This window comes from Argiope bruennichi, chromosome 4 (genome assembly GCF_947563725.1).
Source record: "Argiope bruennichi chromosome 4, qqArgBrue1.1, whole genome shotgun sequence".
Classification (NCBI taxonomy): Eukaryota; Metazoa; Arthropoda; class Arachnida; order Araneae; family Araneidae; genus Argiope; species Argiope bruennichi.
The window spans coordinates 107,882,126-107,906,512 of NC_079154.1; the positions used below are offsets into that span (position 1 = coordinate 107,882,126).

At 26.8% G+C, this 24,387-nt stretch overlaps 1 protein-coding gene across 1 annotated transcript in view; it reads left to right on the forward strand.

Annotated features, from left to right (window-relative positions):
• The window catches only part of LOC129966150 (corticotropin-releasing factor receptor 2-like), a 236,546-nt gene that overhangs the window by 201,119 nt on the left and 11,040 nt on the right, over window positions 1-24,387 (forward strand). Inside the window, exons 5-9 of the mRNA XM_056080542.1 lie at window positions 297-426; window positions 1,387-1,543; window positions 12,527-12,657; window positions 17,274-17,359; window positions 20,364-20,499. Of these exons, the coding sequence (XP_055936517.1) occupies window positions 297-426; window positions 1,387-1,543; window positions 12,527-12,657; window positions 17,274-17,359; window positions 20,364-20,499 (640 nt within the window). The remainder of the gene's footprint in view (window positions 1-296; window positions 427-1,386; window positions 1,544-12,526; window positions 12,658-17,273; window positions 17,360-20,363; window positions 20,500-24,387) is intronic.

Here is a 24,387-nt window from a genome sequence, read left to right on the forward strand (position 1 = left end):
TGAAAGTAAATTTCAGAAAACAAATTCATTTACAGTTCCATTTTTTTTAACATTTTTTTTGTAATGAATAATAAATTGAAGGAAATAACTTATGGAATAAATAAAATTAAGAAACTCAAATCTCTTTGTTAGATTTATTTGATTTTATAGAAGTATTGTAAAGTTAGAATGTATTATTTTATTTCCTTCATATAAATGAAGAGTTATAAATTCTGCAAGGAATTCAAGATTGTTTTAAATTACTATTGATTTTCAGGTATAAGATTTAAAAAAACATACATTACTTTCTTATCTAGGTCACTGCAATGCTCAAGACTTCGTGTTCACCGAAATCTTGTCGTCGCACTCATAATCCATTCCTTGATGCTTGTTGTTATATCTCTTCCTATCGTGGGAGGGCCAGACATACCCTCATACAGAGATCTGGTAAGCAAATCGTATTAATAATTGGATGATTCACTAGAAAAATACACATCAAGGAATAATGTCAGTGCTGTAAATAATGACTTACATTATGTTTAAAATCATGACTACATGCCTGGCTTATAATTATGCATTAGCTGTTATGTATAAAACTAAATCTTAAATAGCCTAAATAAACTTTTTATCTTTTTAAAAATTCCATGATAGATATATTATTTATTTAGTCAAATCATAGTGGATTTATTATTAATAATGGGTAATAACAATTGGTATATAGGTAATCTAATAATTTAATAATAGGTAATAATAATTGGTACATAGCTTATTCAAAATCTTAATCCAAATTCCCCTATAATTCAATTTCTCCTTCAATCTTAAGAATTTCCAATTTAATATATGATTAACTGATCAACAATTACGTTTAACATAGATTTTTAATTAATTACGGTGCATTTTAATCACATCTTTACATTTTCAAACAACTCCCATTTTTCTTTTGGAAAACTTACGTTATGGAATACAAGAAAAATAAATACTTGCATGGAAAAAAAAAAGGAAACGATTATTCAAAATTATAGAAATGGTGTTAAAATGTCTTCAAGTAGCTCCCAATTTCTTTTCCACGTAATGATTACAAATATAATTTTCATAACAGGTCTTCTTTTAAAACTGACATGTTTGCAATCTAAAATTAATTTTATTTAATTTGTATAAAATTAATGCTCTTGTTGGAAGATTCTGAAAGAAATTTGGCTTCAAACAAAGCTCCTAGAAAAAAATTCAGAAACTACTGAAGAAAACATGTTGATCTTATTTTTTCTAATACGATTTATTTTAACTGGAGAAATTCGTAGATATCTAATAGAAATATTTCGCTGCAGGTTTTATTAGCAAATATAGTTTCTTTCCTTTTCAATGATATTCATACATTAATAAGTTGTTATTCTCTTCATTTTGTTACAGAGCTGGCTGTGCAAAACTGTCGTTTCTATTAAGATGTACGCAGCTTTGTCCAGCATCAATTGGATGTTCGTTGAAGGCATGCTGCTCCACAGCCGAATCACTACGAACATTTTTCAAAAGGATGCACCATTCAAACTTTATTATTTCATTGGTTGGGGTAAGCATTTAATTAAGAAATTCATATATTACTCTTTTTATTAGTATTTATTTCAATTTATTATTATATTGTTAATATTAAATTATGAAATTATTAGGTTAAAAATTATTAAGTAGTTATTTATATATATAAAAAATACTATTTGCATTTTTATTATTCTGAACTCGTGAATTGTCCAAGTTTGTACAAGAGTGTTTCGTCTTTAAAATGATCTAATTATTAAATCAGCATTATTCTATTAAATATGCAAGAATGAAAATAAATTAGTGTTAATAAAAAAGATCAGAATTTAAAGCAGTTTCTATGAGCTTAAAACAAAGCGACCTTTCTAAAACTTTATATCATATATATATATATATATATATATATATATATATATATATATAAAGTTTGTATTATATAATAGGGAAATTAAACGTTGTTTTACAAATAAAAATAACTTTTTAACAAAATTATAAGTAAAGATTCAACGTGTCCTTCTTTTTTATTCCCTTCTATTCATTTTTTCATTTAAAACTATATTTGTTTCTATTCAAGAAGTACTTGTTTAAGTCAAAAAAATTAAATGTATTCAAAAATTAGTTGTTTTATTCAAAAAAAATTAAATGTGCAATTGACATATTTTAAGAAATCAGTAACAATAAAAAAAGAAATATCATAAATATATGAAGAAGATTAATGAGCGAAATAAAGACATGCATTCATGTTTCGTATGAATAATTATACCATTGAATTAATATTAATGAAAATTTGATAGACAGTATATATCTTATTCTTACTCACTTAGTTTGCAGTATAGGAAGTAGCTTAATCATGAGTTAGGAAAGAAAGAAATAAGAAATAGTGTATTCAAAATGAAACAGTAACGTGGAAGTGTAATAAAATATTTCAATCATTCGCTTTTGTACGCTTGAATCTCTAAGACTATGCAATGTACTCAAAATGTTGACTTAAATTTGTAAATACCTACTTAATAACACTTATATTGCAAGAAATACCAAACATTTTTGAAGATTCCTGTCATACCTTCATCATCTGATTTCTTTCTTGACTCTTACTTTTATCGCATCTTTGATCTTTTGCTCACATATCCAATCTAATATTTTCAATTTCTTAAATATATCTGACATATCCTACAGCTAAAAAAGACTAGGAAAATTCAACAGTTTCAACTATTAGATCATAAACTTTTATTTTCTTATTAACATTGAATTCCAGGAATAATTCCATGCCCCTGAACCAAACCAATACGGCCGATCTTCAGATATTCATATGTAATATAAACATTTGCTTGCCGTTATTGTTGAATCAGCTTGGGTATTTTATTTCACCATGTTGGAAATACATTGAGTGAAGAGCGTTCTTCCTAAAATTCAAGTAGAACTTGTTGTAGATAAATAAAATATTCGCCACTGTGAAAGAAGGATACATGAGACAAAATTTTATGAAGTGGACTGCAACAATTCTGTCCCAAATGCAATTAGATAGGAAATTTTAGCTACTCTCGACATCTTCCATAAACTAAGAACATTTTAATGCCTATATTATCCTATAAATCGTCTTTAATTATTTTAAATTGTCATTTTAACATAAAACGATAATAAATGGAATTCAAGGTAAAATACTTCATGCATCTTATAATGATTGGTTTTATGACAAAAATGATATCAACAATACTATTAAAATACTACCAGACTGATATTAATTTGTTTTATGATAAGAATGTTACCAATATTTCTGACCAATTTATTGGTCAATATTGCTCGTGATATTTATAATCCATGTGGTATTTCGCAGTATTCTGGTATAGGACTATATTCTTCCTGATATAGAAATATGTTAAATAATCTATCTAAAAATTAAACTATTATGATCCAGCATCATTTCTGTAATTTTATAGAACTGTTCATTGACCAAAATGAATATTTTACTATAGCTATAATAATTACCATTATTTTTTTCAAACATTTTTTGATTTCGATTAACACTTGCCCTTAAAGACTTTTGCAAAATCTTAAAAATTTTTTATTACATTTTTCAATGGAGCAGTAAATTTCAATGAATATTTTTTGTTCATTAGTATTCAACATTCGGAGTGGCAAAGCCAGATTCCACATTTTATCAAAAAGAAATTTATTTTCAGAAGATAACATGAAATCAAATACTGAATATTGCTATTTCTTTGTGTATATAGGGAAAAATATTTCAAAGAAATCTGTAAATGGTTCCTACTATATAATTGCTTGAAATTAACCTATTAACAGACTTTTTGAAGTACTTAGAAATATGTTTTTTGAAACGTGCATAAATAATCATGCTTTTCTTTCTGACAAAATTAAAAATTAAATCAAAATTCATTCTATGTATTCATAATTATAGAATATTTAAAGTGAGTATTTCTCTTGTTAGTGAATATGTACCATAATGATACAGAGATTTTCTATTACAATTTAACACATTTACTCATAAGACGCTAGGAAAAGCGACAGCGAAGCTTCCCAAATTGTTTCTGTCATATGTAATTGACAAAAATGTCAAAGGACCATACTCGGTAGGTCTCTGTTAGTCACGAATGCAGACTAGCAAAGAAAAATATTAAAAGACGACAATTTTGCATTGATTATGTACAATCGCTGTTAAAAGAAATGCATTTTTTATTGAATTTCTGTCTAACGAGAAAGATATATTTTTTACTTTCAATGCAGCATGCCAAGACAGAAAAATTTGATTTTCGGTAACATCTGTTTAGAGAATTCAGTCGGAAAAAATCTGCGAAACTACGTTTTTGGCACGCTCAAACTATGAAAATAATGAATGCATTTTGAAAAACAAACACAATAGTATGAGTCTGTTCCTAAGGCCTTTTTTTGCAATATGAAATAATGCTGTAATATTTGGAAATAATAGTATGACGAGAAAAGAAATTCATTATTTGAATATAAAATAGTTCAGATATGTCACTCCATAATAAACTGATTCAGATAAAAACAATTTACTGAAAACAAATGTTCACAAAACAAAAATATATCTGATGGATCACTTATTTTTGAGCATTAATGATCGCCAGAAGATACTCGAGGATAACTTATAAGTCTTCCAGCGAATAATATATATAAAAGAGAATTTCAATGATAATAGTTGAATCCTAAATGAATAAAATAAAAGCTAATATGAAATCAGTAAAATCAATATGTTTGTAGCATACTATTCTTAAAACTTATTAGAAAATCTAAAATATTGTTTAAAACGATGATAGTCACTGAAAATAATTAATATATTCCATGTAATGTTTCGTTATATTAATTCTGATTCAGGAAGTCTAATTAAAAATAGTTGGATTGTAGTTCAGTCTTAAAGCTGTCTTACCCTAGGCTTAAAATCACTGATTTCGGCAACCGGCGTCCTGGCGTAGCGGTAGCGCGTCTTCCCCGTGTTCTGGGCGTGCTGGGTTCGAGTCCCGGTTCGGGCATGGTTGTTCTTCCACTGTTCTATCTGTGAGATGTGAGACTGGGCCTCACTGTAAAAAGGGGTTGTGCAAGCGACTGTGATGCGTGAGTATCTAAGACGTACTCTTGGCCCTAGGAAGCGCTACTGAAACAAGAGACGCTCCCTTGGCTTAACATTTCTGCCTTCGTCAGCGAGCTTGTCCATGGCAAGTACCGTTCGAAACAACAACAGCAAAGCTGCCTCTAATAGCATAAAATGTCCAACAACATTGTTTTACATTTATAGCATTGATCAACATCTTAGATATACCATTCCATATCTGGTGCTAATAAGGATAATGTTATACAGCGGGATTCGATTTCTCCAAAATTCTGCTATTGTTCTTTCAGTAAGTGGGGAATTATGTAGAAATACATTTTGCAGAATCTCATTACTATGGATGGTGTAGATTTTTAGATAAAATGCTACTTATGGAAGATATAAAAACACACTGTTAGAATAGTACACGTCTGAGATAATAATAAATAAGAAGAAATAATATGTTATTGAGAGAATGAAAGCAGCAAAGTTATTGCAAGTCTGCAAATATTTGAAAGCTGCCCAGATCATTCTATCGTAAGCCTGAAAATAATATAAATAAACTTATGACGAATGTAGACTATTAGGACAACTACATAAAAAAGAAAATGTCACAAATGATTCTATGATCTTTTATGCCACAATGAATTCTAAAAGAAATTTTTAAAAACTGATTTTAAGCAAGACTGAAAGGATATTTATTGTAGTTACAGGAGCTCAAAAGGCAAATATATCATAAGTGATTGGCTCAAAAAAAAGAAAGCCATTTACATGGAAAGTCATGATTTTTTCTCTCTATCAGAGGCTCTGAAATACACATGGTTGAAGTAGAGTAGAGACAATCGGAACTGGAGTAGCATGGATGGAAGTACAAGTCTCTTTATTAAAGAATTACAATACATTTATCATCTAGTTCTGTGTTTTCTATGATATATTCATTCAGGGAGTGAATTTAGATAATTTACATTCAGAAAGGAGTGAAACTAAATCATATAATATGAAAATATCAGTGAATGGTATGGTGCATATATGTAAGGTCATAGTGCAAGTAGTTGTTTTTTTAAATTGCTATACTGATTTCAACGTCTTATAAAAACAACTATAAGTGTTGAAGTACAAAAAAATGGGCATTCAATCTTCATGTTATATTGCTTAGGAATGAAACTGTCAAAACTTTTTCTTGATGAAAAATAAACCTGGTCTCCAACCCATTACACTCACAACAAATTCGTGGCCTTCATGCTTTCCTGTTTTAACTTTAAAAGAATAAGTATGGGACTCATTAAGACAATGACTTTCATCACTGTAATTTGACCTAGCCCTCTCCTGTACTTAAATGTTGTTCATTAAGAATGCATTTTGAAACAAAATGTATTCATGTTCAAGATGAATACATCTTGTTATAGTGGGTATTCTTGAACAATATAATATATAGCATGAAAAACTGCTTCAAATCAATTACGAGTGGATAAATATAAAACAGTTTTTTTCTATGTGTATTTTAAAGATTATAATGATATATATCCTTATACTACTTAGTATGACATCTCAAATATTTATATCTAAATTTATTATTTGTAAAAATATGCAATTCTGCATTTAAAAAAATGTATTATGCTAGAAAATGAATATCATGTGCGAGTTCTATGCTGAAATCGCAAAATAATTTGAATCTAATTAGAAGAGATTTTTCTACATATTCAGCTAGGTATTAAAAAAACGAGAAAGAATATTCATTTTTTTCAACAAAATTCTTTTTCTATTTTTGGAATATGAATGAATAACACGTAATAATAATTATAAATTAGCACCTTTCTCTATTGCTAGAATATTTTTCATGTATAAAATATTTATTTGAAATTTGTAAAAAAAAATGTTCTAATACATCAATAAGGTTACGAACTTACTCCCAAGATTTGTATATAATAATTTTTACTATTAGACGTGAAAACTTTCTGTTCAAAATATCATTAGAATTTTCAGTTGACTTTCAGTTTTGAAATTACTTCTTTTAATAAACAAAAGTAATAATAATTGCTTTGAAATCTAAAAACTGAAAAAGAGGATCAATATAATGACTTATTTTTAACTCTTTAGGACAAATAATAATACACATAATTAGTAAATAGAGTTTACGCATCAAATATATTGTTCAGAATTTTCTTGATCCATTATTGTTATAATTACTTCATAATTTCTGGACAAAATACTCATTTAGAGGAAAATTTTCAAATTTGTTATCAAAGATACATTTTTTATGTATATTACCTATACTGTGAAACAAAATTAAACCTGAACACATCTCCGGATGATGTTAATTATCATCTGCGTTTTTAACGTATTATTTCGACTTCACTTCCATATCAAACAAAATTTGCAAAAATCATATCAAAATAATGGAAAATGCGTTCTATTACAATGATTAATAAAATTTGATAGTTAAATGCTGTGGCATTTACTGTTTTCTTCATATGACTGCAGTAAAAATAAGGCTGTTCGTCTGTAATTACTTTTTTGTAGCTTTAACGCTGAACATTCATTCTACAAATTGCATCAATCTAATTTCTTCCCCTTTTGTACATCTTTGCTCATTGCAATGATAGTTTTTTTAATTTCTATTTCTTATTCCCTACAAATAAACTCATTGTATATTTACTTTGATTCCGCTATTTTTTGTGATAAATCAAGTTGAAATATGGTACTCAGGTATTTAAAAAAAATATCTATTTGCTTGTTTTTGCTTTGTCAAACTTTTTAGGGGAAAACGTTTTAAAACAAAGACCCTGTTTGTTGAAACTTATTTAGAAAATGCTTAAGGAAAAATTACTTCCGCACTTTCATCATGTTATCCAACTGCAGCAAGTGCCATTCTTTTTTTTTTAGATAAGTTCTCATTACTTACAAAAAAAAATGTATCAAATTTTTTTTTTAATTTATTTAACAGAGCTCTTTTATCTTGAAGTTAGAAGTTCACGATCCAAAAATAAATGCACACGCAAACTTCGTGTGCTAAATAACTTATTTGCAACTACAACTTGAAACACAAATTGCTCCACTTTTTTATTCGCATTATGAAAGACTTCATGAAAGTGTTTTTTTTTTATAAGTTGACATTGAGTTGCAAATTCATTTAGAATCTAAGAATCTACAAGGTTTCTGTAAATTCTTTTTTTAATTGATTGAGCAAAGCCCTTTTTTATATATATTTGATGTAAGCTCAGTATTTTTTTTTCAAGTTTTATGATTAAATAAGTTTCAAATAAAGTTTAGAAGTACCGTAACTTACACCTTTTTATCGTTTTTAATTTATACTAGAAACTCTTTTCAACTTTGACAACTTTTCAATGATAAAAAAAGCTTTAATAAAATGTGTTTAAAACCTTTTTGTTCATATAATAAAGAATATCAAATTAAAAGATTATTTTTTCTAATTAGACTTTTATACTTCAGAAATCTTTGAAGTTTCCAAGGCTTTATTCTAATATTTGACACTGATCACATTTTTCTTACTTCAAAAACAATTATTGAATTAAAAAAAAACAATCTTCAACTCCTCGAATAAAACACCAAGTGCATTAGATGGCTTTTATTATTTAGTTTGAAACCTTTAGAATAATTTGTTTTTATATAATGAAGTGCACTTTGATGGAATAACTATCTATTTAAAAAATAAATCCTTAATGCTTCGTTAAATCTCAATCCATTCCATTGAAACTGAATTCCGTAAAAAAATTCTGAAGTGGTTGGCAATTACAAAACAAGCATGCTTGGACGCTTCTAGTTCTTACATGATAATAATTTTTAATTGATTATTGAATTTTTATATTTAATCCTAGACAAAATATTTTATACCTTCTATTTTTCATAATAAGTCTCAAGTTCAGGAAAATAAATCTGCAAATGGAGATATCAAATAATTGAAAATATAGATATAAAATGAAAATTAATTTTAACGAATGCGATAATAAGGCAATACTGAATGTGAAATTTCTGAGCCATAATACGTTTCCACTATTGCAATATACTTTGAAGAGTTTCTTTTTTTAATTCTATCTTTTGTCTGTAATGTAAATGCATGTTTCCCACAATAAAGGACAATATAATACAATAAATAAAATATGCTATAATGTTTAATATTTCAAATATAATCCACACTATTAGAATTTCAAAAGGTGAATCTAAGAAAAGGTACTATAAATAAATGCTCTACTAAATTATAAAAATTTAGTTTGGAAAATATTTTTTACATATTTTGAATTTCTTAAATAAAGTGTTAATTTAGTGGAAATTCATCCTTTCTCGGATTATAAATACAAATTAATTATTCATATTTATATAGAAAAAAAAGTCAGCATTATTTTTAAGCTTTCCGAGTTAAATGCGGTTTTCTGTTTCTATATCTCTGAGAAAATAATTAGCAAAATTCTTTGAAAATTGTTAAAATTTTATATATATATAATTCAGAGATTTATCGGGCGGAAAATTTCAGGACAAATTGAGATCATAAGCGATATAATTAATAAAATATTAGTTATTCTCAAATAAAAGAAGTTTTATAGTTTGATTCAGGAAATATATGTGGACATAATACGGTTTAAAAATTATTGCAGATTAAATTTAACTCTGCACTTCAATCGAATGAATATTAAAATCCAGAGAATGGCATATTAAAAACGAAAACTGCTAACCTTATTTGAAAGAATCTCACAATTATGAAACATCGTTTTGCCAAACAAAGTTTTGTGTCCAAATTATTGTAACGTCCGTATACAATGGATTACCATATTTTTATAACATTTGATAGATTCTAATGCTGATTTAATTTTTAATACTCCTTGAAATAAGAAATAATAAAGACAAATCGTTAATTAAATTGCAAGCTTCTATTTAAAAAAATTAGTTTTCGCCTATTTTGTGGAAGAATTCATGATAAAAAAACATAGTATTAGTGATATATAAGCTTGAGTTTTTATTTTGGAGATAAATAAGATTGCATTATTTTAACAATCCTTTCCTGTAATTTGAAACATAATATATTTTTTTCTTCTCAAAGGGTTTAAATATTCCGATTCTTCTGAATCATACCTCCAGAAAATGGATGTAGATTGCGGAATTTTAATTTATATATATATATATATATATAAGTAACCAATCTTAAGTAAGAAAAAGTTTGAAAACGAAACGAAAACGAAAACGAAACAAAAACAGTTTCGAAATCGCAACTAAAATTTATAACCTATTTAAACTAAAACCAAAAAAAGAACTTCATAGTATTTAGAGAGCGCAATTGCAGCTACTTCTAAAACACAGATGAATTGATAGAAAAGTATTAGAATCAAGTTAATAGGAAAAACAAAAAATCAAAAAAAAAAAAAAAATTATAAAAAATATAAAAAAAGAATCCGGCCTGAAGACTTTTTCAAGGGTCACCCTCAGGCAGGGATTCAAAGAAAATGATTTTTTCTGTGAGGAAAAAACAGACATTGTCTAAAAATGATTCCTCGTGACCCGAAAATCCCCTGAAATTATGCTCAAGAGATATACCATTTTAACAGAAAGGAAATATAAAACAACAAATAAGAAGAAATTAACCACAACAAAGTAAAAATACAAAAACAAAAATAACAATAAAAACAAACAATAGCACTAAAATTAAAAATTAAAAACGAAAAGGCCAGTACATACCATTAACAGTCAAGAAAACTTTAAACTATTGATTGTGATTCCCTGTTTTTTAAAAAACTAGCGGTAAATTATGTAAACAGATGTAGGCTCCCAGCGCCATCTATTGAGTAATCCAATATGCAAGGAAAGTTCTATTTTTATTTAAGCCAAAGGATTAATCCCAAACCATACCTTGTTTAATTAAAAAATTGACATTACAGTAATTTCTAGGAAATTCATTTTTAATTAAATTTTTAAGGAGGTTGTTTGATGATTCAATATAAGAATTTTTATTATTGCAAACCCTTTTGATCCTGTTAACTTGTGAGAAAATTAGATTTTTGAAAATTTTAGAGTTTAGATTGGAATGGTAGTTACATAGTTACATAACTTGATTCTAATACTTTTCTATATATATATATATATATTAAATGAAAACTTTTCTATATTTTTGGAATAATTATGGATAGTATCCATTTCTGTCATAAACTATGTAATTATTACTAGAAAAGGAAAAATAAATTATTTGAAATATTACGGTTACATTTTCGAGTTATATAAAAATATTATGATTGCTTCTCATTTTATTCCTTTCTTAATTTCGCTTTTGGGTATTGATTTTTTTTTAAATATATGCACGTTAAATATCAATAATTTAATAACTTATAAGTAAACTATAGTATTCATTAGGTATATTCAGACGTCTGGGCAAATATTTGATTTTCATATCTTTCCGATAAAGACTTAGGTATTTATAATACCATGAATTAGTTTTTAATAAATGGATTTTAATTGACATTCTTAGTGATATTGGAGAAAGATTTGATTCCGTGCATTTATTGATTTGATCTTAAATTCAAGAATTTGATTTTATCTTTTTTTAGAATCGCATATATAAAATGTGAAAAAAGTACCGGGTAAGTCAAAATGAATGCCCCAATTTCATATGTGCAATACGCAAAACGTAATAAATGCCTTCAGTAAAATGCGCATAATGCTGAAGTAATATAAGAAAATTTTGAATGTACTTACAAATGTTCGTTATGCTGTCCTTTTGTTATATGGTTTACATCAAGTTTGAAATGTAATTCTTGCCAAATTTTGCGCGTATTTTCTGTTTCGATGCTGGCGGTAGCAGCTGTGATACAGAATTTTAAATCAATCCTGGCCTTTTGACCTGGAGGCACATATACATGATCTTTTACGAATTTCTATAAGAAAAAAAGTCGTATACAGACATGCTAAATAATAAAAGTGAAAAGCAAGAACAATAGCAATTTAATGAACTGTATCATTTCTGAAGAATCTACTATAAAATTAAGGAAAATAATCAAATTTAAATTATAACAAAAATTTAGATTTTTCACAAATTCGATTGTTTCAAAATTAATTAAAAATCTAATCACCAAATAATTCTTATTATAATATTTGATTTCTGATTATAGAATATTTTTCTCCTTTTGACGAAATACATGGAGAATAAGAAAAAATCAGCTGACAAAAGTCAAAATTTCTAATAAGAGTTGTTATCAGAAGTCATGTAATAAGATAAAATTCTGTAAATTTCCAAGTAGTGACATTTGTCATGAAGGAAAAAAAATTTCACTTCTGTAACTGCTTCACGATAATTTCTATTAATATCTATTTCCTTTAAAGACAAAAAAAAAATTAAGAGTTAAAACTTCCTTCATCATGATGTCACGTTCATCTTTCGGTCAAAGATACATAATTTCCATACACACTAATTACTTGAAATTGTCTTTTTTTTAATATTTATTTGTCTTATTTTAACAGGCATTCCACTGGCTTTGATCATAACTTGGTGCAGTGCTATGAGTTCCACTTTAGATACAGATTGCTGGGAAGGATACGGGCGATCTCCTTATGTGTGGATCATCACAGGACCTATGATCGGTGCTCTCGGGGTAAGAAATTTATATTCTTTTTTTTTAAATTGACTTTCAAAGAAAGGTTGCGGAATATAAAATTACCTTTAATATAAAATGATTTATTCCGTACATATAAAAAAATGTATTATCTTAAATATCAATAAATACTTTTGCAACGGTAAATTTATTGAAGTTACCCTATCAATATTGAAAAACCCCAAATGCTCGTTCATTGCAGCAGTAGCTCCTGTCACCGAAATTTCCACCCCTTTTAGTTAAGTATAATTGATTATCACATGCTTTGTTCACAAGAGGTGCTTACCTAGAATGTTTTGGGAATTAAGGGCGATTTTCTAAAAACTCTTAAAGCATGTAAGAACATTCATTTATTTAACAGTCATCAGCTCCTCTTTTGTTTATTGACCCATAAAAGACACATAGTTTTATTGCGGGTTTTTTTAGGGGCTAAGGAATTTTTCTTATCTTTAAAAGAGAAACCTGGGCGCTCCAGTATCTGTGGTACATGAATTCGGATAATCTTGGGAATGAGAGGGTTAATAAAATTGGAAAGTAGATTAAAATCTGCGCTTTCTTTTGTCTACTTATGCATTGCATTTCTTTAATAGCTATGAATATGGCTGAAAGCATAAAAATTGTTCTCTACAAAGTGATTACAAGAGTAGTTTGAAAAGATTTGCTGAAATCTTAGAAATCAACAATTATTTTAAGGAATGACCTACAGATCGTTTCTTAAAGAAAGGTTTTAAGGAGAATAAAGGAATATCAGATTTCAGATATACTTCTGTAAAATGCAGAATTTTGCATTTATCTTTTAACAGGAATGTGTATTTTATTTAGATAATAGTAACATCAGCACATACTGATTTAAATGAAATTTTGTGAAATTTTCACAAATTTAGTAAAAAAAATGCATTGCGTTAGCTTTAAAAAATAGTTAAAATAAAATTTATTCATTTTTTATAAGAAATTCTATCAGTCTTCAAATTTTTCTTTACTTGTTTGTTTGTTTGTTTCTTATGGCACTTGCCACTGACAAGCCCACTGTTACGAAGACAGCGATTTAAGCCTGAGGGGGAACGTCTCTTATTTTTTATAGCAGCGCCAACTAGGGCCAAGAGTACGACTTTGCCACTCACGCATCACTCATTCGCTTGCACAACCCCTTTTTACAGGAGGACACATTCACACATCTCACAGATAGAACAACAGAAGAACAACCATGCCCAAATCGGGACTCGAACCCGGAACGCCCAGATCACGGGGAAGACGCGCTACCCCTATGCCAGAACGCCGGCCTTTCTTTACTAATTTGCCTATTAAAAAATTTGCTCACCTAGATTAAGTCTGTTTCATTTATGAGCTTCACGATCATAGATAAATATAATACCAGAAATGACAGATGTGAACTGAAACAAACAAACAAAAAACGTGAAAATTAATCAAAATTTCTTATTTTAATTTCTTTTGCCAATTATAATGATTTCACATTTTATACTTGGAAAACGAGTAAGAGTAAAAGAATAATAATTAAGAATACGATTGAACTAGTTATTAATCTCAGCATAACCCGGAATATCATAATAAATTCAAAATAATTCTGTTGTTATAGAGTAAAATATTTTATTGTTATATTATAAAATATTACGTCATTTAAATAATAATATGATATTGATAAGCATCAGTTTTATACCATAATAAGCTATGAATTATTCAGGTTCCGATTATTATAATATAAATGTTTTAAAACTGCTAACACATTAAAATTATTGTCGTATAAAATTCTACATTTTATAAAGTTCTTTTAAGAGAAAACTTTTGAAAGGGTATGGATTCCTTCACATGATCCAATCTCTCATTTTGAAAAAGATCCTCGAAAAGCAATTCTAATAAATTGTGCTGATTTTTCTACGTGTCATTATAAACTATAGAAAATATCGCAGACTATCAGGAAATGTTGCCTTTTAATCAAAGTGTTATATTAGTTTTGCTATACGAAAAACTTCTTCCAGACGATCATTAAATCCTCTTTACGTATTGCTTCGCTTGGATTGCTTCTCTGTTTCTGAAAGTGTAACATACTTATCCTTAGAAATGTTATAACCTCGTTATTTTTTTTCGTTTGTTTGGTTCACTTTTTGTAATTTTCAAATAATTTTTCTTGTTGAAACTATAACTAATTCTCTCGATTGGATACCCTGGATATTACTTATAGAAATATTTTCCTTATATCCGAGTTGAACGAACTCTTCTCTATCCAAATTAATAAACGATTTTTTTATCGATCAATTAATTTATAAGAAATAGAATGTTAAAGAATAAATTTCTAAACATTATATATACTTAACAGATATCACTGATATTATTAGATTGTTTTTTTTTCGAATAATAAACAAAATAAAATATAAACTCTGAAATAACTTATAATAAGAACTCAATAATTACGAAATGTGCACAAAATAAAAAGAATTTTCAAAATCGCAGACAATATTCTCTAATACATTAAAAACTTATAATTTTAAGAGGAAAATCCTGAATTTTACGAAGCTTCCTAAAATATCTTTGATGAAATTGTATTATTCATTAAAAATTTTATAAAACGATTTAAAATCTTATGAAAACTTCAGTATAAGAGGTAGAGATTAAAGTTTTCAAATTAAAATAATAATTTCAAGATTCGAATTAACATTTTAAAAAACATTTATATTTATTAATAATAATTAAAATGCGATTCTAATTATAAATTAAATAATTATTAAGTGCGATTATAATCATAAATTAAATAATTATTAAATGCGATTATAATTAAATACTTAATTCGATTCCACAGGATTATTTCATCAACTAAATAATTCCAAAAATTAAAATTCTAGAGTATGAGATACTGCGATGTATAAAAGTCATTTTATTCGTTTCTTCAATTCAACATTATTACGATAAAAGTAAGTAAAGAAAGAAAGTAATGAATAAACTTTAAAAAACAATAACAATTCGGTCAGCGACGGATTCTTGGCAATTCTTGGTCATTGCAGAATCCTTTATAGGTGCCATTTTGTTGGTTTGGGTACCTAAAAAGTTCGAGCAGCCTTTTTTTTACTTTCTGGCATAAAAAGAGAAATAACTACAGAGGAATTCAAAATCCTGTCTGTCTGCTGTAAACACGATAAAATACAGTGGATAATAGACTACTGAAATATGGATTTAACAACTAATTAGTTGATTTCTATCAAATTTTGACTAAAATCCATTTATAGGAAGCTCTTCATAGGTGAGCAGAATAATTAGAAAACGCAAATAACTAGACAGATAAAATTGGTTCTCTAATTTAGCATCTAAATTGCCAATCTATATCAAATGGAGAAGCAAAGGTGATGACCGTCTATCGATCTGAATTGCGTAATCTCATGCGTATAGACGCGATAATACGAAAATCTTAACAACTTAAGAAATGAAATTTGGACCATAGTTTTTCGCATTTAAAAAGTAAATTCTTTAGCTTTAGAGTTTAATAGTGATATTGATTATTTTTTTTTATTTCCTTTCAAATCCTAAAGATTCATAACTAGTTTTCAGAATTCGGGATTTAATTAAAAATTTATGTCACTTTAATTGAAGCATTTAAAACAGTTCTGAGCTCTAATCATTAATTGTGGTACTTCTTTAAACCGTCTGAATTCGGCGGATCGATAAAAGGCCAATAAAGGAACTGGAACGTTGACGACAACGAAAATTGCCAAAATTTTATTTTTGCAATTATTAACCACACATTTGTTTAAGAACTCGAAAAATCATCCCATTAAACATTGGTTGTAGAAAGTTAAGTGATGTCAAGTAATACGGTTTTTAAAAATAAATCTTGCCACAAAGTAGTAATTCGAAAACTGGAAATGCATACTGGCAACGAGAATTTCTCTTTATTTCTTTAATTTAAAAAGGCAGAATTGCATGCACATTTAAAAAATCGTGTTCAAATTTTGCAGAGGAATAAATTTAATTATTTTTATTATTTATTTCACAAATGATGCAAAAAAGTCTACCTCTAAGATTGAACCCCAAGATTCACTTTTAGCTTTAATGGGATTAGAAGAAACAATTTTTTTAAAATCAATTCCTACTTTCGCAAGAATTGAATTCGCATTCTTCACCTTCACGTGAAAAATACTGAAATCCTTGCATTTTACTGATTGAGCTACTGCCTGTTGATTTCAATTTTCATTACAAACTGCTAAAACTCTATTAAAAGTATTAAAAAATTAAATTTAATAATTAATTAATTAATATTTGAATAAACTGTATTAACATCAAGTGTCATCCATTACAGGTTTTAAAAAATGTGTTTGTACTTGAGTGGATGAATAAAAATTATTTTCTTAACGATTGAAAATTTGAACAAGATATATAAATATATATAGGGAGAGTGTGAACTAATAGTAGGAATTGAAAAAAAAAACGAAAAAAGGATAATTTTGATCTGTATTTCAGTACAGGTAGAACATCTGTATAAGAATTTGTTGTTTCATTAGAAAATAAACTCCTGATACAGTATATGAGAGCTCTCAAATAATCTGCATATCTATAATTATAAACACATATGAAAGTAGTAAGTAAACAATTAAATTAATATTTATTTGCAGATAAACCTGATTTTTCTCGTGAATATCATTCGAATTCTGGTGACAAAAATGAAAACGAGCTCAACATTCGAAATAGTCCAAATCAGGTAAGTAAAAAAGAGCTTAAATAATTCAATTTATATTCCACGAGACAGTAAGGAAATTAATATAAAGCCGCTTTTCAACTCGCGAGAATACAACATATATCATCTTTTAATAGAATTAGCATATTAATAAAAATTTATGTACAAGATGTGCCAACATAATAATACTTGGAATTTATGATAGTTATATAATAATAAAATATTTAAAATCATAAAGAAAAAGAAGACTGATTTAAATTTAAAATTTATGAAATTAATATAACTGTTCCTTTGTTTTCAAATAAATCTTTTAGAAACTATCTGAATTTGATGCAATGTTTAGCAACTCGGATTTAATGAGTTTACATTAGATAAATTTTTTGATACTATAATTTACATTTTTTTCTATAATGTTATTTAAAGATTCCTTTGTTTTCAAATAAATCTTTTAGAAACTATCTGCATTTGATGCAATGTTTAGCAGCTCAGATTTAATGAGTTTACATGAGATAAATTTTTTGATACTATAATTTACATTTTTTCTATGATGATATTTAAAGATTCCTTTGTTTTCAAATAAATCTTTTAGAAACTATCTGCATTTGATGCAATGTTTAGCAGCTCAGATTTAATGAGTTTACATGAGATAAATTTTTTGATACTATAATTTACATTTTTTCTATAATGTTATTTAAAGATTCCTTTGTTTTCAAATAAATCTTTTAGAAACTATCTGCATTTGATGCAATGTTTAGCAGCTCAGATTTAATGAGTTTACATGAGATAAATTTTTTGATACTATAATTTACATTTTTTCTATAATGTTATTTAAAGATTCCTTTGTTTTCAAATAAATCTTTTAGAAACTATCTGCATTTGATGCAATGTTTAGCAACTCGGATTTAATGAGTTTACATTAGATAAATTTTTTGATACTATAATTTACATTTTTTTCTATAATGTTATTTAAAGATTCCTTTGTTTTCAAATAAATCTTTTAGAAACTATCTGCATTTGATGCAATGTTTAGCAACTCGGATTTAATGAGTTTACATTAGATAAATTTTTTGATACTATAATTTACATTTTTTTCTATAATGTTATTTAAAGATTCCTTTGTTTTCAAATAAATCTTTTAGAAACTATCTGCATTTGATGCAATGTTTAGCAACTCGGATTTAATGAGTTTACATTAGATAAATTTTTTGATACTATAATTTACATTTTTTCTATAATGTTATTTAAAGATTCCTTTGTTTTCAAATAAATCTTTTAGAAACTATCTGCATTTGATGCAATGTTTAGCAGCTCAGATTTAATGAGTTTACATGAGATAAATTTTTTGATACTATAATTTACATTTTTTTCTATAATGTTATTTAAAGATTCCTTTGTTTTCAAATAAATCTTTTAGAAACTATCTGCATTTGATGCAATGTTTAGCAACTCGGATTTAATGAGTTTACATTAGATAAATTTTTTGATACTATAATTTACATTTTTTCTATAATGTTATTTAAAGATTCCTTTGTTTTCAAATAAATCTTTTAGAAACTATCTGCATTTGATGCAATGTTTAGCAACTCGGATTTAATGAGTTTACATTAGATAAATTTTTTGATACTATAATTTACATTTTTTCTATAATGTTATTTAAAGATTCCTTTGTTTTCAAATAAATCTTTTAGAAACTATCTGCATTTGATGCAATGTTTAGCAGCTCAGATTTAATGAGTTTACATTAGATAAATTTTTTGATACTATAATTTACATTTTTTTCTATAATGTTATTTAAAGATTCCTTTGTTTTCAAATAAATCTTTTAGAAACTATCTGCATTTGATGCAATGTTTAGCAACTCGGATTTAATGAGTTTACATTAGATAAATTTTTTGATACTATAATTTACATTTTTTCTATAATGTTATTTAAAGATTCCTTTGTTTTCAAATAAATCTTTTAGAAACTATCTGCATTTGATGCAATGTTTAGCAACTCGGATTTAATGAGTTTACATTAGATAAATTTTTTGATACTATAATTTACATTTTTTTCTATAATGTTATTTAAAGATTCCTTTGTTTTCAAATAAATCTTTTAGAAACTATCTGCATTTGATGCAATGTTTAGCAACTCGGATTTAATGAGTTTACATTAGATAAATTTTTTGATACTATAATTTACATTTTTTTCTATAATGTTATTTAAAGATTCCTTTGTTTTCAAATAAATCTTTTAGAAACTATCTGCATTTGATGCAATGTTTAGCAACTCGGATTTAATGAGTTTACATTAGATAAATTTTTTGATACTATAATTTACATTTTTTCTATAATGTTATTTAAAGATTCCTTTGTTTTCAAATAAATCTTTTAGAAACTATCTGCATTTGATGCAATGTTTAGCAGCTCAGATTTAATGAGTTTACATGAGATAAATTTTTTGATACTATAATTTACATTTTTTCTATGATGATATTTAAAGAATAATATAATACATGATAGCTTTATATCAGGATAGTATTTCATTAAATATCATTCAGATATTATTAAACGAAATATAATAAGTAAATGATAGTTAAATTTATAAATAATTTATATTAAGAATGATGAAGGACATAAAAAATATACAGACAATTTTTCAAAGTATTTTTACATTAAATATATTGATTGCATAAAGCAATTCGAAATTTGAATACGAATTGACTGCAGTAATTAAAAACGTGAAATCTTCCCATGAAGTATAATTCATTAAATAAGTTTAAATTTTATAAAATGCTAATTTCTGTTTAAGAGTCATCCAATGTTTGCCTTTTATTCTTTAAAAAGAAGTGAAATTTCTTCAAAAACTTCCTTGCTATACAAAATTAATGAAATAAATCGAAAAGAAATGTATTGTATCATATATGTATTAATCATTTAAACTAACACATTTGACAAGATATCAAATACTTATAAATTCTTTTACATTTATACATCAACGCTTAGTACATTAATTTCTTCATTGTTTGCCTTTATTCTCCTTACAGACGAGCTATGAAAGCCACAGCTTTACTCTTTCCACTTCTTGGAATAACTCATCTTCTGTTTTGCGTAAACCCGAGAGATGACAGCAAATTAGAAGAAGCGTACATGATAACCAATGCAGCTCTTCAGTCATCTCAAGTAAACGTTGTTTTTCAGTATAATTAGAATAGATTTTGTTGTTAGTTTTTTAGCCATCATTTAAAAAAAAAAACTGATTTAATCGTTAACCAAGGCGTGTAAATGACGTGTACCATTTTTTGATGGGTAAATTATTTAATCGCAAAACTCCTCCTTTATTTTTATTTTCTTGCAATATCTTCAGATTTTAGTCCAAAAAGTGTCTTTATTCTATAAATTCTTTATTATTTTACGGAGATCCATGGTCAGTTGTTTTTTGGTTACAAAATCTTAGTTCCGCCGATTCCACAGTACATAATTGTTATATTACTGGATAGGTCTAATAGAATCGTTTATATTAGCTGACTTGACGCGGGCTCAGACTAAATTCGCATCTTCAAACATACCTGTTTCAATTTTTTTTTGAGCCGATTCCGTTTGTTAGCATTGAAACAATCATACGTGTTTATACATGCCCTTTTTTCCACCAACAGTTCCATCATCAGGTGGCACATATCTTATGAAACTGATTCTGTTTTTTATTGCTCATGGTATTATACGCATGCCACTGTGTGCCATATCATTGTGTCGATCCCACCGGGCTATTTCAAATATGAGAATGAGAAGCTTCCGGTATGGTGACTGCTTCTCGCCACCCAGCTGGGTACAGAAAAGATATGGGGTCGGCTACCCCCTGCCGATGAAGAGGTGTACTTCCCACGTGAGGAGTTATAACGTAGGCGGTAATGACCTTTAGGATTCAACCTCAAATCTCGCTATTGCTATCGCGGTGATTCAATCATTCAAATTTTTCAATGTGCCTCACGTCGTATCGAAGTAATAAACTTGTGATGTCATTATATGCCATATAAATAAGACAATATTAATATATTAATAAATAAATATCGATTAATATATAAGTCATGCTTAGCTCGTTTTATTTTCAAATTTGAATCAATTTTTACTTCGTTTAGTTTTGATGCAACTTTAAATAAGCACATATTTGTTTTCTTTCATATATCATTTATATTTTTTCAATATGAATAAAGTCAATTTTCTTTTCTATTAAAGTACTATTAGGTGCCTTCCTTTCCAACTGGACTATAATTTCAGTAAAATCAAATTAACTATCTCCGTGAAAAAAAAGTCATGATTATTACAAGTCTTTTCTCTAATAGTGTATTTAATCACTTCAAATTGAATACTTGACTTCATTTTTTAGTTTAAAAATATATAGTTTATATAGCTAATAAGTTTCCTTAGTCTGTTCAAATTAAAAACATTTGAATGAATTTCTTATTAGAATACAAGGATTATCAATTCCACTGGAGCATTTAAAAGTTCTATCATTGAAATATCATTCTCATGACAATAAAGTGACGCCACTTAATATATGATAAAACTGTTCCAAAGCTTAAAATTCTTTATTTTTAAACAGCAGGTTAACCCAAAATTTTGCAATTTTTCATGTATGAATCAAATATAACTATGCTATAGTACAGTGTTTTGATGATAATAATTAGAACGTCTAAAATTAATACACATGTTTATATAAATATCGAAGAATGGTATTTTTAAATCACTATAATTCTATCTGCTTAATTTGTAAAAATAGAATAAATGAAACAAGATAAACAAACGAAATTGTTTTTCTTACTAAATTTTAGCTATTTTATTAAAAATCTTACATTGCATTTCTTTGTTAAAATTTAAGGATGGTTTTAATTAATTTAAATTTAAAACAAACAATTAAGAAACAATTTAAACAATTTTAATTTAAACAAAAAATATTTTTGTTTTAATATTAATAATTAATAATAATAATTAATAAAAGATATTCTCTATATTTATATTTTTTAAATATTTTATTTATTAATTTATTTTTATTTTTAAATTTATTTATTTGTAATATTTCTGATAACAGATTCTAATAATCTAAAACGCACATTTCAGTAAAATATAATAATTATGCCAATCAGAAATGATAACTTAGACAAACGCTTGAAAACATTTTTACATTGAAATCTGTTCCAAGAATCTGAAACTGCAAAACTAAAAGGGATTTAAAAAAAGGAAATTTTTATAAAATCTAAAATTATATTTCTTCAGCATTACATCTTTTCATTACTTCATTTTTAACCTTCAACGCCTCAGATAATTTAAAGCATGGGAAAGTTTCAGGGAAATTCAATTATCAAACTTTATTGCTATCCTTCAGAAAGGAAGAAATGTTTTCCTTCAAAACAAAATATCCCTTGAAAGAATTCTTAAAAGCATACTCTCCTACTTTGACACCGAGGAGTAAAACCGTTTACTGAAATTTTTTCGCTTTCTGAATTCCATTTTTGAGCGAAAAGGAACGGGAGTGGGAGAAAGTGAATGGAAAAAGTACTTTCCTCCAAAAAGAGTTAGATATTGACTCCAAAAGTTTTCTGCAGTGAAGCTAACTTTAAGCATGCCAAAAGGAAACGAATTTTTCAGCTGACTGCCTAGTGATGAAACTCATATCATGCGTTTTCTTCAGGAGTATTATATAAAACTTTGTATAAGGTGTAAATCAGTTGCGTGTGTCTCTTTAAATGAACACATTTGAACTGTTTTTATGAAGCATAATTATGCGAATTACATTATTATCTAGAATTTAAATTACGGAATCTTCAATAGCATTTAGGTAGGAAAGAAAATTCTTACAATATTTAAATCTCGTATATTTTAAATAGCTAGTTTAGTAATAATTTCATGTTTACTGCAAGTTTGAGTTCAAAGTTAGAAGACCTATACACCTTTTCTTTTCTTTATTCATTATTTTGCTTTCTTTCACATCCGCAGTGACAAACCTTTTCTTAAAGAAACATTTTTATTCCTATCATTATTCTGTGTTCTGTCTTACATGCAAAGCTGATGCAAAATTTTACTAATTAAAAATATGATTTCAGCTGTAGTATCTATAAATAAAAAGTAAGAGTGACAAATAAGTTATTTCGAATGTTTCTCGGTAAATATTTTTTAAAGAAATCTAGTTTAATTAATTTGATAAACAATTCCAAGTTATTTTTGCATGCATCAAGTTTATGATTCATAGATTCTTAAAATAATTAATTTTCTTGAGTCTGAAATGAAAATTATTTAATTTATATAGATATTTTTTGTATTCAGATTCTGAGAAGATAACTGAATTTTTATTTATTCTACGACCTATTAAAATACATCTTTTGTTTACGAATCGTTATTATGCAGGTTGGTCGCAAAGTATTTCCCTGGTTGCGAAAAATTAATGTAAAAATAACTATTACTGTTGTTACGGAATACGGTTGTTTCGACGTTTTAAAGGCCGTGTATGAAATCTTTAATAAAACTACTTACTTCAGTAACTTTAAATGTGAGCAGCCTTGGGAACTACAAAAAAGTCAAGGCGGTATTCCAGTCCCTCCAAGTATTATTCAACATTTTGCTGTTACATATTATCTGTGACCCATACATTGAGTTTATCCAGTCTGTCCTTTATGTAATACTAAAACTGAAACTGAATAGTAATTGTAAATTTTAACTACTGGAATCAATGAGTATATTGAAATTTTCCCTACCTGTATGCTTTTTTTTGATGACAATTGAATATATTATTATTGCTTCTGCATTCGTTATGCTGTTCGTTGAACTAAAAGAATTTTAAAAGCACGACTATTCTACAATGAATAATTTACAATATTGCATTCTTTGGTATTTTCATAACATTTTTTTTTTCAAATGTTTGAAATATTTTATGACATCTTGAATAATTAAATTTATATTTCATTGAACAATTGTTTATCCAAATTATGTAATTTTTCAATAGAATTACTTAAATTCAGCATATAAGTTTAAAAATACGATAATTAGAAGTATGTATGGTATACAGCTATTACTACAAAA